General features: G+C 44.6%; 1 protein-coding gene and 1 long non-coding RNA gene across 2 annotated transcripts in view; both read right to left on the bottom strand.

Moving 5' to 3' along the window:
* dlgap1a (discs, large homolog-associated protein 1a) overlaps positions 1-18,101 on the bottom strand; it is a gene marked incomplete at both ends in the record, with an annotated part of 97,007 nt that overhangs the window by 44,220 nt on the left and 34,686 nt on the right. Inside the window, 2 exons of the mRNA XM_079284501.1 lie at positions 7,093-7,375; positions 16,874-17,069. Of these exons, the coding sequence (XP_079140627.1) occupies positions 7,093-7,375; positions 16,874-17,069 (479 nt within the window). The remainder of the gene's footprint in view (positions 1-7,092; positions 7,376-16,873; positions 17,070-18,101) is intronic.
* LOC306788831 lies at positions 9,195-10,910 on the bottom strand. The gene is made up of 3 exons (XR_013772627.1): positions 10,813-10,910; positions 10,586-10,679; positions 9,195-10,349 (listed from the first exon to the last, which is right to left on the bottom strand). It is a non-coding gene; the product is annotated as an uncharacterized lncRNA (long non-coding RNA).

Below are 18,101 nucleotides of genomic sequence, written 5' to 3' on the forward strand. Positions count from 1 at the left end.
CAGCTGGGTTGTTGACAGAGTCCACGTACCTCCAGGCCCGGACATCCGTCAGCGCCTGGATCTCAGCCACTCTTGTTCCTACGAACACTTTGTATCTGCAGGAGTCTGACTGGAGCCAAGTGAGGACTGTTGTGGAATCTGTCCAGAAGATGATGTCGCGGATGTTCACAGTCAGCTCTCTTTGCAGTAGTGTGGCCAATTGGGCACCTGTCAGTGCAGCACAGAGCTCTAATCTCGGCACTGATTGCTGTTTCTTTGGAGACACCCTGGATCTGGCAGTTAGGAAAGACACTTCCACACGGCCATGTGCGTTCTCTGCACGCATGTAGGCCACTGAGCCAGAAGCTCTCTCTGAAGCATCAGCAAAGATGTGCAGGTCTCGCTGGAGGTTTGGAGTGTCCATCTCAGGGCCCAGATAGCAGCGAGACAGTGAAATCTGAGACAGATGCTGCAACTCCTCCTCCCATGTCAGCCATGGCTTCAGCACATCATCAGGCAGTGACGGGTCGTCCCAATCTCTTTGCTTTCCCCATAGTTGCTGCACAAGGATCTTAGCCCGCGTCGTGAAGGGGACAATAAAGCCCAGTGGGTCGTACAGGCGTGCCAGAACCCGGTACATATATCTCATGGTGGGTTTGGGTCTATCCAGCATCTGATATTTATATCTCAAGGTGTCTGAATTGCAGAGCCAGCAGAGTCCCAGGGCGAGCTCTTGTGGGTCCGTGCCTGACTCGTTGAGCCACAACTCACTGTTTTCGGATCTGGCTTCTCTGGGCAGGTGGCTAATGACCTCAGGGGTGTTACTGGCCCACTGGCGTAGTTCAAATCCACCTGTAGCCAGCAATGATGTCAGTTTGTCAACTAGGCTTCGGGCTTCTTCAACAGAGGAGAGACTCTGCAGGAGGTTGTCTACATAGAAGGACCTTTCTATGGCGATACGGACATCCTCCCCTGGCTGACTGTGCTCAAATACATGTTTCTGCAATGCGAAAGTTGCACAGCAGGGACTGCAGGTGGTGCCAAACGGAAGGACTTGCCATGTGTAGATACTTGGTGGTTCCTCTGTCTTCAGGTCGCGCCACAAGAAGCATAGCAAATGCTTGTCCTCAGGGAGCAGCCTCACCTGGTGAAACATGCCCTTGATATCACTACTGACAGCAATGGTGTGCTCTCTGAATCGCAGCAGTACCCCTAGCAGACTGGAACTTAAAGTGGGGCCAGGCGGCAGCAGCTCATTGAGGTTGTCTCCCTTATACGCAAAAGAGCAATTGAAAACAATCCTGTTTTTTTCGTTGTGGCTTACCATGTGATGTGGTATGAACCAGGACTCGTCTGCTTCGCTAAGCTCCTTCTCTGGCACTTTCACTGCATAGCCTGCTTTTTCCAGCTTTCTGATCTCTGTGCAGTAAGCGGCTGCTCTTTGCAGGTCTCGTAACAAGCGTCTCTCCGTGCTGCGGAGGTTGGCTAACACAGCCCCCTTACATGTCTGGAGCTGTGGCATGTTCTTCACCCTGAGGAGGGGAGTGGCGTAGCGCTGGATCCCATCGATGTCTACTCGTATGGTCTTTGCCTCCAACAGTTGGACTGCTTCCTGATCCTGCCTGGATCTTGTGGAAAGCTTCTCACTCCTGTAGGGAAGGACATCTAGCTGCCACAATCTCTCTACACTCTGCAGAAGCTCAGACTCAGGTGAGAGGGTGGATATGTTTAGACATTGTTGTGCTGTTGACTGCTGCTCGATGTGCTTGGTTGGTCCCTGAAGCGTCCAGCCCAACCTTGTCTTCACTGCCGCTGGCCCGCCTGGCGGTCCTAGACGCACCGGCTCTACTGGAGTGATGAGGTGGGGGTAGTCTGGCCCTATTAACAACAGAGGTTGCACTCTGTCTAGTGCCTGGAGAGGAAGGCCTCTTAGGTGTTTGTGTTTCTTCAAAAGCGCATTTATTGGGTATGTGTGCTCAGCCAGACCCAGTTGATCAGCAGTAAATGCTCTGTGTATCTTGAAGGACTTCTGTGGCTGGTCGGCTGGGGAGATGGAGAAAGACACAGCAGCGCCCTGCAGAAGCCTGACATCCTGCCGAACAGTTCTGAGAACCAAATCCTCTTGCTCACCAGATAGCTTAAGTCTCTGCGCAGCTGCTGGAAGGAGAATGGTCCGCTCCGACCCATCATCCAGGATGGCATGTGTCTCTAAGGTGTGCTCACCCTTGCTCAGCAACACCTTACTTACTTTGAGTAGGACTTGGCTGCACCCGGACAGTCTGTCCAAGTACAGTACGTCATTGGTTGTGCTGACAAGGCAGGACGTATTCTCAGCTGCAGGTTTTATATTCACATCGTGCAGAACTTGCAGATGCTTCCCCTTACACTTCTGACACGTAAATTTCAGGCGGCACTGTGCAGCCTGGTGCGAGCGGCCGCATCTCCAGCATCTTTTGTTGATCTTGATCCAGGCTGTTTTTTGTTCCACTGTCAGCTGTGCAAAGCTTACACACTGGTCGAGAAAGTGCTGCGTGTTTAAGCAGTAGTGGCAGTATGGCGTCCTATCTGGCTGCTTGGCACTTAGGGGTGGCTTCACTGCTGCTGGTGAGCTCTCAGGCTGGTCTGTGGTGTGCAGGATGCTGGTGCTCCTGCCACTCTTGCTCCTGTCGCAGTAATTCTCTGGCCGTGGTCCTGATTTGCTCTTATCCTCTCTGTACAGTGAATCGTACACAGTCTCTTGAATCTTCAGCTCATAGTCAAGCCAGTCTGAAAAGTGGAAGAGGTTGGGGATGGTAACACGCATCGGGTACATGAACCTCTTGAACTCAGCACGCATATCCTGAGGCAGCTTGGACAACAGCCGTGTCACATGTGACGCACAGTGAAGCTCAGTATGTCCACTGTCCCCAAGCTGATCTAACATACCAACTAGTGCTCTCAATCGCAGTGCAAACTTCTTGAACCCACAGGTGTCTCCACGTGCGATGTTCGGGGCATCCATCAGGTCAGCGATTTTTCTGAGAGCTAACTGGTGCGGCTGGCCATAGTTTTCAATGAGGCCATCGTGTCAGTGTAGGGCTGCAACGAGTTGGTGTAGGAGTCCGCTATGAGCAGTGCCTCCTCATACTTCAGGTGGTCCACCAGGATCTGATATTTAAAGCGCTCTGTAGCATCCTCAGGCAGCAGGTTCTCCAGGGCAACCTTAAGCCGAGCAAACTCCATAGGATCTCCTTTAGTGAATACAGGGATTTTGGGCGTAGGACCGCGGTACACAGTCTCATTGTGGTGGGAGGGTAACGGCTTGCTGGGCAGTGACTCCCTCCTTGGTCGGGTATAAGGTTCACAATACTCTGGTGTATGCATCCGGGAAACAGGATAAACTGGCTCTGGGCCACAGAAAGACTGCACCTGACGTCTCGTCCACATGTCTCTCAGCGGCATTGTGAGCTCTGACACAAGGTCCTGTGGTGGTGGTTGTGGCTGGTAAATAACATCTTCTGTTACAGGGGGTGGTGGCCAGTCATCATTATCCACTGGAGGCAGAGTGTGACTGCTAGCTTGAGTGAGGGGAATGAGAGAGGGCGGTACGTGTTATCAGCCTGCACGACGTGCTGCTGAGGGGGCTCAGACGTCTGTGAAAGAGAGGGGGCTCTCTGTGGCGATACAACCATTTGTTGTATTGACTGGGAAAGGACTGTATATTTTTACTGTGGTTCATTAAACGTTGTTGCCACCCGGGGGCATCGTTCAGAATGCACTCCAGACAAGATGTTCCTTTTGAGAGGTTTACTGACAATCGTCAAACAAGCAATTGTGTGTGGTTCTGAACCAGACATACATGAAATAATAATTAGTAAATACCTCTATCCAACATTGGTTTCTAATTAGGACATACAGGGACAGAATACAGGCCGTGATAAACAGGTCCGGGACTCCTACAGCCACCAATTAGCAAACAAGGAACGAGCTACTAACTATCAGAATAGCTTGCGTGCAAATGACACAATATAACACTTATAACTACATTAGACGAACACCAAACTTTACATCTACTTCCTGGTTGTTTGCACGCACACAGTCTTGAGAGTCAAACACCGAACAGCAACATGAACTAATCTATTTACAGACACGGCCGTCATTTCGCGCCGCCTAGCTCGTTCAAGCCTTTTCACTTCCTTCACGCCGTTAATATTAGTCCGCGAGCAGCTGACTGCCGTCCTCTTCCGCAACGGGCGTAGTGCGGTTCCTGCTCCGCTGCTTCTCCGAAACCCGTCTGAGGTCGTCCTTCGTCACAATGAGGATAATCCTCATAGAGGGAGGTTTTTACCCTGTAAATTTAAATTTGCAGGGAGAAAAGCCTCCTCCTTCCTGTCTCTGTTAAATCAGTCTTACACAGTGGTGAGCCGGTCTCCTATGCCTCCATTCGTCCCCAGACAGAGCTGGCCTGTCGTAATTCAAGTGTTTCAGCAGAATGTTTAGGTTGCTTTTGGACAGGATCAGGGCAGCTCATCACTTGGTTTCTGATGCATCAGCATTGTGTTATAGGCTCACCGGGGACTCATTTGAAAAAGGAGCTTCTTGCTGGTGGAAGTCAGCTTCTAAGACTGACATGTAATGTGTTGAGAAACTGCCCGGCTGCTTGATTACAAGTCAAAGGATAGGCTCAGGTTTATTCTGGTCTTTATCAAAAGGTGTTGGGGAGTACCACTGCATACTGTATGTGAATAAAGTATTATGAAGCCTTTTGTGTCCCCAAAGGGAGCTGTGTGAAGTGATGCCACTTCAGTCAGCATCAGTTGAGGACCATAGCAAAGGATTGGATTGGCTGTCAATTTGAGAACTCCTCCAAAGGTGTCCATGCACTGGGCGACACAGCTCAACTGATTCAACTTGATCAAAATGATATCTGAAATGAGAATCTAACTTTAAAGCAAGGGATCTCTGCCTGTCTGTCTGTTTGTTTGTGGGTCCTGTCCTTCGCATAGAGAACCATTCATCTGATCTACTTCACACTTGGCGAGTGTATTGTAGGGGAAACCAAGGATGTGCAGTGTTGAGGTTGGTGCAATTTGGACATAACAAGCTATGTAGCAACACTGGTGAGAGTTCAAAGCTCTGTAGACTGAGGTGAGCATGTAATCAGCACAGGCTGACGATCACTGACTGCAGATCACTTTGGCTGCAGAATGCTGGATATACTAACATGACAACCAAACTGTTCTTCACTTCCCCTGGAGACAACAAGAGATGAGTGGTTCTCGTCAACGACATAAGCAGCACTTCTGGGGGCAAAGTAATCAGCTGGCTCCAAACGGGCAGCCCTTCCAAACGGGCAGGCACTCCGAATAAATAAGCCCCCAAAGGGGCATGGCCTCCGCCAACACTGCAAGCAGCAATACCGGGAGCCGCGCAATTGGCCCGTTCCAATTGGGAACAAGCTCCCAACGGGCATTGCACATGTATGTTTCAATTTGGCATCATAAAATTTCAGTGTTGCCGGAGCCAAATGTGTGGGACCTGGTCCCTGAACAAGATAGGGTATACTAAGCTCTTGACTGCAGCTGAACTTGTCCCCTTCTCCTGATTTCCTTAAGCCCAGGTACTTTTAGTATCACATTGCTTCTCTTCTCATCAGCCCTCAGCAGTCTCCGAAAACATTTGCCTGAATCTCACACAAGGGGGAGTAAACTTGGTGACTTCAAATAGATGACAAGCATAACTTTTATGGAAAACTACACTATCAAGCATTACATGATGCAAAACCTTGACCTGACCTGCAAGAGTCTCCCAGTATGGGACATGACCTTGTACCGTGGACATCTGTAACAGCTACACTTCCCGGCCTCTCCACTGCTCAGATGCATTTATTTCCAACTTGGCCAAATGCCATAAGCTCAGCTTGCCTGCATGACCACCGGTATCAATGTCAGGTCAATGTCAGCTGTTGTGCCGCCTCCAACTGTAAGTTAGTCAGTTATAAGCCAGCAGTAAAACTTAATGCACACTATAAACAGTTCCATTTAAAATGAATGCAGCTGTGTGTAGAACATGGCAGTACTGTTGCTTAGGTATTCATATGGAGCCCGGACAGTGACTTTAGATTTTGGCATTATGAATAAAATGTGGCATTGAAAACAAAATCATTAGACCGTGACTTTCAGAACGCACTGGGGCGGTTTGCAGCAGAGTGTGAAGCAGTTGGGATGAGAGTCAGTACCTCGAAGTCTGAGACCATTGTTTCCTGCCAGAAAAGGGTGGATTGTGCCCTCAAGGTTGGGAGTGAGTCACTGCCCTAAAAATGGGAGTTCAAGACTCTTGAGGTCTTGTTCACGGGTGAGGGGAAAATAGAGCGTGAGATGGACAGGCGGTTTGGTGCTGTGTCAGCAGTGCTGCGTGTGTTGTACCAGACCGCTCTCAGTTAACCAGTCCATCTACGTTCCGATCCTCACTTATGGTCATGAGCTTTGGGTAGAGACCGATAGAATGAGATTAGACTAAACTGTTTATTGCCAAGTATGATGATATGAGTGAGAACAGACAACAACAACACAGAGGAAACGAGTGAGAGACGTGTGTTGACCACATTTATGGACCATAATCTAGTAAACGTTTACGTGTAAGTGTTGATGTTAATGTAAAGTTGATGTGAGAGAGGGAGAGAGAGAGAGAGAGAGACCCGCAGCGCTGTAACTACGTCTGAAAAATAAAACTTCTAAAACTTTCCACGAACTGTGTCTGTTTGAGTTTATCGAGGAAGATCTTAAGTATCAAATACAACCTTTCATTATTAAAGACTACTTTATTACTCTGTCGTATTTTTGTTTAACGAAGCAAGCAATCCACTTCCTGTTTACACAGTCACGCGCATGCCCAGTGTACGTTAATGGTCACGTGCTGTATATATAATACATAATATAGCATTAATTCATAACAGGCATTGCATAACTGAATATCGTTCTGTTACCGTGGACAGATGAGGACCGTTGTCCTGGACAAGCAATATCGTGATAATCTTGTGATTTCGTCAAGCGTACCCAGAACTATAGAGTTTATCTCCATGTGAACCCTTGCATGAAAAATGACTGAACGTCCACTCCTGCCTAATTGCCCTACCTGTGCTGCTCTGGATGGTCCTGACGGTGGTGGCGGATGTGCGTGGTGGGGAGGATGGCAGCAGGAGCAGCGGCCTCCCTCCCGCTCCTTCCTCCTCCCCCGAACAGCCCTGGTCAATCGCGCGCACATAACTGTGGCTCCGCATCCTGAAGCACCCTGGCATTGGCAGGGTGTCCATGGTTTCCAAGCTGTCCATGGCAGCCTCCAAGGCCTGGGCCTGCATCGCACTGTAGACCTGCTCACACACCTGCTCGATCTGCCCGTTCACCTCCACCTCACTCAGCTGGAGGAGGACAGGGGGGAGGCCATCAGAGGGGGAGCAGGCAGAGAGAGAGTAGAGGGGAGAAAGAGAGGGAACAATGAAGAGGATGGACATCAGGGAAACTTCAAATATTACATTTTTTTGAAAAAGCACACTATTGTTAGTTAGAGTTCGGGCAGCAAGAGATGCTTTGGGCATGCAGGTCACAAAGGCATTAATGAGTGTTTGCTTGCTGTCATCTATGTGATTCGTTGGTGGTTCATGGTCTGTGAAAACCCCTTTTTCAACCACAGGATCATTTTCAGGTACTACTTTGTATGCAGGGGCACCCCTTACTGTTAGCTCTGGGTTAGGTCTACCACAAGGGACAAAGATTCCTGCTACAGGGGGCGGGATCGGCCTTTGTCTCCTCTCCGCCTTCCATTATGCTAACGTGTGTCCTCTCCTCCTTCCATTATGCTAACGTGTCTCCTTTCCTCCTTCCAACGTGTCTCCTCTCCTCCTTCCATTATGCTAACGCGTCTCCTCTCCTCCTTCCATTATGCTAACGTGTCTCCTCTCCTCCTTCCGTGATGCTAATGTGTCTCCTCTCCTCCTTCCATTATGCTAACGCGTCTCCTCTCCTCCTTCCATTATGCTAACATGTCTCCTTTCCTCCTTCCAATGTGTCTCCTCTCCTCCTTCCATTATGCTAACGCATCTCCTCTCCTCCTTCCATTATGCTAACGTGTCTCCTCTCCTCCTTCCATTATGCTAACGTGTCTCCTCTCCTTCCGTTATGCTAACGTGTCTCCTTTCCTCCTTCCATTTTGCTAACGTGTCTCCTCTCCTCCTTCCGTTATGCTAACGCGTCTCCTCTCCTCCTTCCATTATGCTAACATGTCTCCTTTCCTCCTTCCAACGTGTCTCCTCTCCTCCTTCCATTATGCTAACGCATCTCCTCTCCTCCTTCCATTATGCTAACGTGTCTCCTCTCCTCCTTCCATTATGCTAACGTGTCTCCTCTCCTTCCGTTATGCTAACGTATCTCCTTTCCTCCTTCCATTTTGCTAACGTGTCTCCTCTCCTCCTTCCGTTATGCTAACGTCTCTCCTTTCCTCCTTCACTCACGTCTCTTCCTCCCAGCGAGAACATGAGAAAGAGACGGGAGGATGGAGGCGTCGAAGCTGCCAAAATGAGAAATCCTTAGTTCAATAGTGTCTAAACTAGAGGTGCGACATTTATACATCACGTCACTTGATGAAAGATTTCCACGTAGGATACACCCGTGTTTCCTCGCTCCTCCGGGTGCGTGTTGGGAAACTAACTCCTTGTCACAGGAGCAGAGAGGACACAAGGAAGCACAAGTTAGCATAATGAAACCCCCCGCCCCCACATGGTGCCACTGCACTCAAAAAAATAATTCATTGGATGAACTCAATTAAATTGTGGGCAGGTTTTCCACCGAGGAAATATAGTTAAACCTAACTTAAACTAAAACCATCCATGCAATATAATTAAATTGAGTTAGTCCGACTCAATTTTATCAAATACAACCTAAATAAAAAAATACCATTCATGAAATGAAATTGATTTGTGTTAGTCCAACTCAATATAGTACAATTCATTGGAAATGAATTAATCAGGTAAAAAACTTTTTTTTATTTGACCCCCAATTAAGACACGAGACAAAACCTAGTTCAAGTGTTTTTTATTGAAAATGCTTAAATACATTAAATATGGTACAAATCTGACCATCCATGATTCTAGAGCCTGCATTTCATTTTTTAAATATAATTTGTTTGTTTTTTACAAAAACACTGATCAGAAAAGGATAGCAAAAAAATTCCAAAATGATCTATACAGTGCATCTTTCATCGTTTTTAAATATTAAAACAGTAGTCTTGTAACAGCTCCACAACTGGTGACAAATAAATACCAAGCTATCCCAAATCCCTTGGCGCCACAAACAAAGACGCCATGAGGGTGGAGGCTATGCACTGCTCTCCAAACAGGGAATATCATTGCACTGCAGTGTAGTCACTCACCATAAACTATCATTTCCAAAAAGCACAAAACTTCCTGCAATCGATATGTACAACCACTATTGCAAGTGCTAAATTCCCACTACTTTGGTTTGTCAAGAGCAATACAGCTGTTTTCTTTCCTACCAGTACAGATGGTAGTACAAAAGGACTCCTTTACACTGAAGAATAGCCGATGATGTGTTATCATGTGCAGAAACAGGCAACTTGGACCACTTTTGGGCTACAACAGTAAAATCACAAAACATCCACAAACTAAAACTTATAGATTATAAATAACAAGGATACTCATAGTCAATGGAAGTTACAGCGTATTGAACCGTGTTAGGGTCCATTTCAACTCGAGTAGAGAGTCATTCAATCAGACAACGAGGAAAATGGACGTGCAAGTTGACGTTCAAGCGTAATCACACTCGAGTTGGGATGTGGAGGTGAATTGGGCAAAACTTTCTGCGGGTAAACACTTAACCAAGCTTGCAGTGACATGTAAAAGTTCCGTAATTTACAGTCTCTGGCTTGCCTCTGTGCAGCTTAGTCAATTTTTTCAAAATGTCAGAACCAGGAAAACATCCATGAGGTCATGGATTGTCGTTGACTGGGCGGAAGATGAAAGTAGAAAACATCCAAAAGATCTGACAAGGTTCTTTGGCTTTGTCACTTGGTGTTCACCTCTTGTGCAAACATCTTGATTTTCAGCTCCTGTATCTTAGAATTCAGCTTGTGCCCATCCAAATTCATTATGACCTTCTGGAGAAGCTCAAAGATGTACTTGAAGTTGTCTGGAAAGCTTAGATTAAGGGCACAAATTAGCCCAAATCATGATGAACGCCATGATGACACCGTCTACGTTGTTCAGGACTTTAATGCAGTTGATCAAGTCCCACGTCCTCTGGCTCCCAATCTCTTTGGATCATGTAAATCCTTATGACAGTGAATGCGATGTCCCTCACTGCATCCTCAGCGGCGGAAGCCTGACAACAACACAAACACAGAAAACTTGTGTTTAAACTTGTGATTAATCCACAAACATGTGTGTGTGTATATATATATATATATATATATATATATATATATATATATATATATATATATATATATATATATATATATATATATATATATATATATATATATATATATATATATATATATATATATGTGGGTAACACTTTGACGCTACATGGGAAACATATTGCGATAAACTTACCAGATTGATAAAGAGTCTGGATCTTCATTGAGGTAGATGACAGGCTTCTCAGATGCCCTTCCCTTTTGGTGTTGATGTCATCACACTAAAGGTTCTGGATAAAAGCAGAATAAAAGCAGGCCATTTACTATTCATCAAATGTTTTTAAAAAAGCAGATATGGACAAGAAAATATTACAATAACCACCCCAATACAGTGAAACTAATATTGTATACATATGTACTAACCAAATCATTGATGGTCAGGACACCCTTGACCTTTTCTCCTTCACACCTCCTTTGCTCTTTAAGCCCTGTATCAGGGAGTCTGAGAAGAGGTCCAGCTGTGACATGAACTTTGATTGAAATGGCTTGGTGGTGATCAGCAGGAACTCTGCATTGACCTGAATAACAAACAAAATACAGCTGTTTGTTACTTGTTTATTATAATTACTATCACATTATGTGGGATTATTAGATTCAAATTGCGATTGTGAAGCCATTAATCATCAAAATGGTAAACACATAGAAACACACATTTACTTACTTCACTTTGCTGGAACAGGGAAGGGGCCTCTGCTCCACAATCTCTGGTTGAATGTGCAGTTCAGCATGTGTGATTTAGAAGCTTACTCCATGTATTAAATGTACATGGGCAATGTATGGACATGTATAGCGATAACTGCCCCTACAATGCCCATGCAACAAGAAATACCTGCTAGCTAGTTCCAAACTGCATTCTTTACACTGCCACATGCATAGTCCTAAAGAGAATAAAGATAATTAGTATATATCAAACTGAACAAATAACAATGAGAGATCAGCTTGCATCGAGCATATAACCTATTACGTGCTATCATTAGGAGGTTGCCTCAAGAAGCTTGGTAATGCTGATCAAACTGCAAAAGATGAGATGAATGTATTTGTGGAGGGAAAGGCTGTAATAATCCAAAGTTCACATAAAACAAAGTCAAGTCAAAAGTGCTTTAGAGCACTCACAGATATAATGTTACCATTTAGAATAGACTAGCAATTCACCTTTTACAGCAACACTAAAGCTACATACAACAGCAATCAAATCATGCAAGCGTGTTAAATAAGATTAAGACAGTCATTTTAATAAAATATCAAACTGTTTGCCTTGAAAACTCATTCGCACTCCTGCCTGCGTTCACACAGTGTAAGGTCATAGAAATACAATGAGTAGAACGGACATCGATGTTTGTCTTGGTTGTTTTACTCGTTCAAAAGAAAATAGTGCTCAACACTGCGCATTGACCGTTGTATAACGTAACAGTTAGCCCGCTACATCGATCAGTTCTTCACAATGACGACGGTACACGTACAAACTGCCGCTGCTCTGATCCAGTTACATCGGTTTGAATGGGAATGTCCGTTCTACGCTCGTTCTATTTCTATGGCTGCTGCGCTAAAACGCCGCTGACTTCCGTGTGTTCATGCATCAGGTGCCCGCGCGAGTTTGAGGAATTCAGCGGTTTTATGAGCTCATGATTTATTCATATTAAACATTTTTCAGTGACGAAAACGTGGCTAAACCCACTACAACTGAACGCCCACTACTAGAGAGAGTGGCCTTCTGCGGCCTGCTCTGCCTGCCGACATTATGGCGCTGGAGAGGGGGAGACCGTGGTCTGCTCGTTTAACTGCTCTCCTACTGTTTTTTAGTGCATACAGTTCATAAGGAAGCCTTCGGCGCTGCGTCCAAGCCGTATTAATGACAGTACCCTGATCTCTGGTCTGCTCTATAATGCAAACCACGTTGGCTACCTAGCTTGCTAGCTAGCCTGTGTTGCCTTCGATCTTATTAAAAACGGAACAGTCGTGTGGCTAAGTTATCATGTCTGTTCCACACATTGTGGTCATTATTACAGAATGGAAGCCTTCATTGACAGCGAGGTACAGTCTAAACTACTACAACAAAATATATAAAGTTACTTACCAAAGAATGGACGGTCGGTTTGAATCTTGCTGCAGTCGGAAAGGGGGGAAAGACACTGAGAGCACGTGATCTGGTACAGGCGCAAGGGGTAGTCCCCCAACCAAACACATTTATTTTGAGTTGATACACACCATCCAACCTAAATAAATCTAATAAATGAAAGTATTCATGCATTTTATGTTAGACCCATTAAATATAAATGTGTTCATTTTTTAACTTGATATATTTAAATTAATCAAACACGATTTAAATGTGTCACCTTTAAGAAGGGCTTGAATCGTTTTTTTGAGTGTGGGTAAGAAGTCGGCCCACCTGAGGAGGGCAGAGCCCGGAAAAGGAGATGTGGTGCCACACGGAACTCTGGTTGCTGGTTGCCAGGGAAGCTACCTCTGAAGGAGAACTGAGTATTGTTGATAAAATTAGCATATATACAGTTTTAATCAGCAATTAGCTCATATACAGCTTAATCAGCAGCTAGTTTATATGCAGCTTTAAGTAGCAACTAGCTTATATACAGTTTATTCAACAGCTAGCTTATATACAGCTTAATCAGCAACTAGCTTATATATACAGTTTAATTAATCACTAGTATATTTGTAGTTTTAATAACCATTATCTTATGCAGCACTATTAACCACTTATACAGTGCTCACAACACAGCAAGGCCAGAGAGAAGCAGGTGAGAGGTTACTTATTTAACTGCGTCACAAAAGAACAGGCAGCCATCTTTCAGAAAGATAAGACAATGAGATTCAAGCGAGGGCCAACGCCCAGCTGAGCCCGGCTTTCTCCACACACACTTTCCCAGGTCCTCTCGCCTCAAAATCTCACTCACACTGACGGAAACCAACGCCTATTGGGAGGGGCCAAAGGTGAATGGACATTCACGGCTTCCAACCAAACGTAATACACGGCTTAAACGTGCTACGTTTGCATCTTTGACTTTGACTAATGTATCAAGGGGGCGGACCCCATATATTAAGGATGATGCTGATGTGTTGAAGCGTGTCTAATGGTGAATCTCTGCGAGTGAAGCTATTATTGACCCGTGCACGTATTACTGCAGGGCTGAATAACTTTGTTCGATAAATAAACCTATTGCTTTTGATTTAAATATACGCCTCTGAGAGCTTCTGTTTCATTCTTAAACCTGCTCTAAGTGTGAAAAACAGCTACAGCACATTTTTTCACAACAGTATCACTCAAAAAGCTTCTCATACTCAAGAACAACCATGTTTACCTAACTCTTTCTAGCAGCCCAATTCACTGAAGAGGTGCACCGGCTGGGTGCCAAGGGAAGGCAAAGGACCAAACACCAAGTGTCCGTATGTGACGAGTTGGGAGTGAAAACATATTGGGCCGGTTACGTTGCACAAACAATCATATCTTTAATACAGAAACAAACTGAAGGTTGGAGATTTGCTGGTTAGAAACTAGAAAAACAATTGTTTGCTCTTACAGCATCCTGCACCATGGCTGCAGTGCCCAGCAGCAGATCGGAGCAAATATTTGATTCCAGGGCAGGTCAGGTTTTGTCTTACAAGTGGAGATAATTAAGGCTATTGCATCAGTTTGCGTTGAGCTGTACAGGTGCGGGACTAGTCGGGATTTACAAACGGGACCCGCTCAGGTATCTGGTCGAGAAATAAAAAATGACCTTACATGTCAATCAGTTGATCAATTTTATACGTCACATGTAACAAAGAGACAGCAGCCTGACAACAGTCAGTTCCACTTATACCTCTGATGTGATAGACAGATAAAAAGATAGACAGACAGACAGGCAGACAGACTGGTTGGTTGGTTTTGACAGATAGATAGGTAGGTAGATAGATAGATATGAAGATAGATAGATAGATAGATATATTAGATATTTCACCTCTACAAAATAAAAGCACGGCAGCAGAGTGACGCTGTCCTTGGTCTCATTCCCGCCTTTCAGTCGCTCCTTGGCACGAGACATAACGAGCGGTCGGTGGTCTCTCCCGTTGCCGGGAGAGATCCGGCCTTTTACATCAGTAAAATGTAATGTGTTTCATCATGTTCTATCAATAACTCACGTTACTGAGACGCTTTACTTGTTGACTGTACATGTGTGGTGACAGAGTCTGTTGTTGTCAAAAAGCTTGTCGTCAAAAAGACAGATTTGCCTGGACTCATCCTGAGGACAGCTGCCTTACTCGGAATGATTTAATGTTGACCTTTTCTGAACTGATATTTTGAATTTTAGAAACATGTGAGGCTACGGCTGCTGTGCTATCTGTGTTGTTAAATCAGGGACTGTACATGGAACACACGTATTATTCATGCTGCTGTGTGATGACTGCAATGTGTTGAATCAACTGAACAGAAAGGATTCTGTGTTGCTGTGGGCAGCTCACTCTTCAAACATCAGCATCCACATTTCCACCAGATTACGCTCATGTGAATTAGATTATTGGTGAGAACCAATCACATCCAAACCAATACATCTTGACATTTTGGCTTATTTGCACATATGCATCAGCAGTAAATAAAAATGTGAATCAGGCAGCAACAGGCCAGACCTCAACATTGTGATTTTGGAGAGGTTTGTGTGACAGTTGTCCTGCATCTGCTACAATAAGGCAGGTTTTAATACAAACCCAATTTCGTGCCAAAACGAGAACCACAATTGCATTGTGCCACCTGATCAGCAGAAACGCAACCTCATTGCCCCTCTGTGCTCACATCTGTGCAAACGGGTTCTTTTGGTGTCAGGAAATCACCAAACTCGGTGTAGACGTAACAAACAATAGTTATCTTCCTTGTCTTCCTTTTTTCTCCCTGTAAATGGGTTTTTTTTGGGGAGTTTTTCCTGTTCTGACCTGAGGGACCCAGGACAGAGGATGTGTACAGATTGTGGTGTTATTTATAAAGTCACATTTATTCCAAGGTTACCAAAAACAGTGCCAACACCAAGTTTTTCAGTTTCATTACCTCAAAACAGGATTGAACAATATTTATATTTTGATCATGGGCAAGCGACGATTGTATAAGTCAGGTTATCTCCGAGGTGTTCTCAATAAATTCCATAAAAAAGACCCGAACCAACAATGTGCTGCTGGTACGTCTCTCAGTGCTCTCTGACTTCCCCTTCCTGTCTTCTCTCAGCTCTGTTAAATCTTTAATGCATTGTGGCTCCCAAATATTTACTTTTTTTTTTTTTTAAAGGCCTGCTGTACTAAAACAGCCGGTCGCTAATCAAACAAGAGTGCGTTTGGAGGGAACTATCCACATGAATCCACGTTTGTGGCTCTGCTGTGTTTTTCCATGTGACTAAACTAAAGTTCAAACCAAGTTGCTGGTGTTTGATTTATTGTGTTAACACCAAATAACTGTTGAATAAATGTATATCTATGTATTTATCTGTTGCATTTTGTTTTACAGTTTGGAAGGCAGTGTTTAAGAGAAACCTAATGTTGCCTTACACATAAAAAATGTGATCCCGGTCACCTCCACACAGTGAGGCAAACAGCTTATTAATGAAACACTGGGATCTGACTGGTCCTCGGTATCGGTCGATACATATTGCCTCAAAGAACAAGGCTCAAGTCTGGGAACAGCAAAGTCTACTATGACTACATGAAAGACTACCATGACTGGCTGCAGCCTTGCTTTACACTGATACACATCTCTGGCTGTATTGAGGTTGGTGTAGTGTAAAACCTGTCCACAGGTGGATATATGCCATATACTTGTGTACAGTACATGCACCGCTGCACCTCTGGGCACACCAGAAACTCACCTCAGTTTTTAGAACTCTCTAGAAGCCTCTGAAGAAGCTTCTCTCAATCCTTTAGACCTCCTGAGAATATCATGTTCACAAGAACAAAGCATTGTTCCCATCGTGGATTGGTTGATCTTCTCCAGATCCTTGGCAACTGAACAAACTCACGACCATGTGGTATCGTCAAAAGTTCTAAAACAAATGAGCAAGTGGACCTTTGTTTTGTCAACGACAAGATTTTCAATGAAGTTGAAAAATGACTTCATCGGATTGTGTTGAGGCCCCAAACAAGTTACTCAAAAATGAGGTATGGTGAAATTAATTTCATATAAGTAAATATTTAATAAGGTCTGTGTTGGAAAACAGTGAACCCGTGAAAGAAAGTAATCCAGCTGGTCATACAGCCAATAAGTATGCATGTTCATCTCCCAGACGAACAAATCATACAAGAGAAATAATGGCGTAAAATGAAAGTTTGTTTTCAATGTGGTTGACCACTCCCCACATATTCCATCACATCCTTCCAAGCCTCGGTGTATCTATGGTAACATGACCGGGTGGAGCATCCTGACAACATAAAGGCAGCAGTGTTGGCAACCAACCTGACTGATGGTGCTCATGGCCCTCATGTAGCTTTCATTGCGTGAGCGGTATTGGGGTGAGGACAGCAGCGATTTGGGGTCCAGAAGGGTTTTGGGGTCCAGGGTATCCAGGCTTCTATTGATCGAAACCTCACTCACCGCGCGCAGGTAACTGTGGCTCCTGATCTGCAGTTTGGGGGAGTGCTCCGTCGAGATCCTGACCAGAGGGATGACAGGGAAGTAGAGTTATACACAAGGTCAACATCGCAATCGTCTGTTTGGAGCAGCCATGTTGTATTGGGCAGTGGTTCTCAACTGGTCTGGCTGCGGGACCCACCATCACCCCTTAATGACAAGCCGTGACCCACTACCAGTACCACTATCTATATTCAAGAAGTCTAGTAGTAGTAACGTATCTGTGTAGTAAACAACTGCCAAATCAAATAAAGAAAGTAGACATCAATGATATTTTAACAAATATTATTCAAATTTTTCAAATGTAACTGGATGGATTATAAATAATACATAGAAATACATGAATAAATGTTCTTCTCATTTCAAGTAAAATAACGGCTGGATTAAAAAATAAATTTCGTAACGAAATTTATTTTAGAAAAATTATTATATCACTGAAATGCCCTACAGCTTTAAAATCAGGCCATTCAGGATGGAGTGAAAATGCCACAATATTATATTTTTCTCATCTTCTAAAAAGTCCTATGATTTGACTTTCACAACTCAACAGTCCTGCTCTGCTGTCTATCTCCTCGTTTCCCCCCGTGTGTCACGGTGTGTGTACATCTCACTCAAGTCAGGAAACTCGTCAGAATACCCATATTTGATTGGCTGAGCTGCATCACGTGATGTGATTCACAACGCATTGGTCCGTGTTTTCCATAAAGTTCCATAAATGCTGGAATAATTCCGCTGCATAAAAAATGCCCTTCAAATTAAAATCACTTTTTTTTTTGTCAGTCAAAGGCCACGACCTGTCAAAGGCCACGACTGGAAACTGGTGGGTCGCGACCCACTTTTGGGTCGTGACCCACCAGTTGAGAACCACTGGTATAGGGAGCCACATAATTCAAACCGGGTGGTTCTGTGATTCAGTCAGCATGCACATCATCATTTGCAGCATTGCGAGTAACGTATTAAATGGTCAATGGACTTTGTGTTTTTCTAGTCTTCAGACCACTCAAAGCTCTTTAACACTACATGTCATCATTCACCCATTCACACCCATTCATAC

This window comes from Melanostigma gelatinosum (genome assembly GCF_949748355.1).
Source record: "Melanostigma gelatinosum genome assembly, chromosome: 15".
NCBI lineage: Eukaryota > Metazoa > Chordata > Actinopteri > Perciformes > Zoarcidae > Melanostigma > Melanostigma gelatinosum.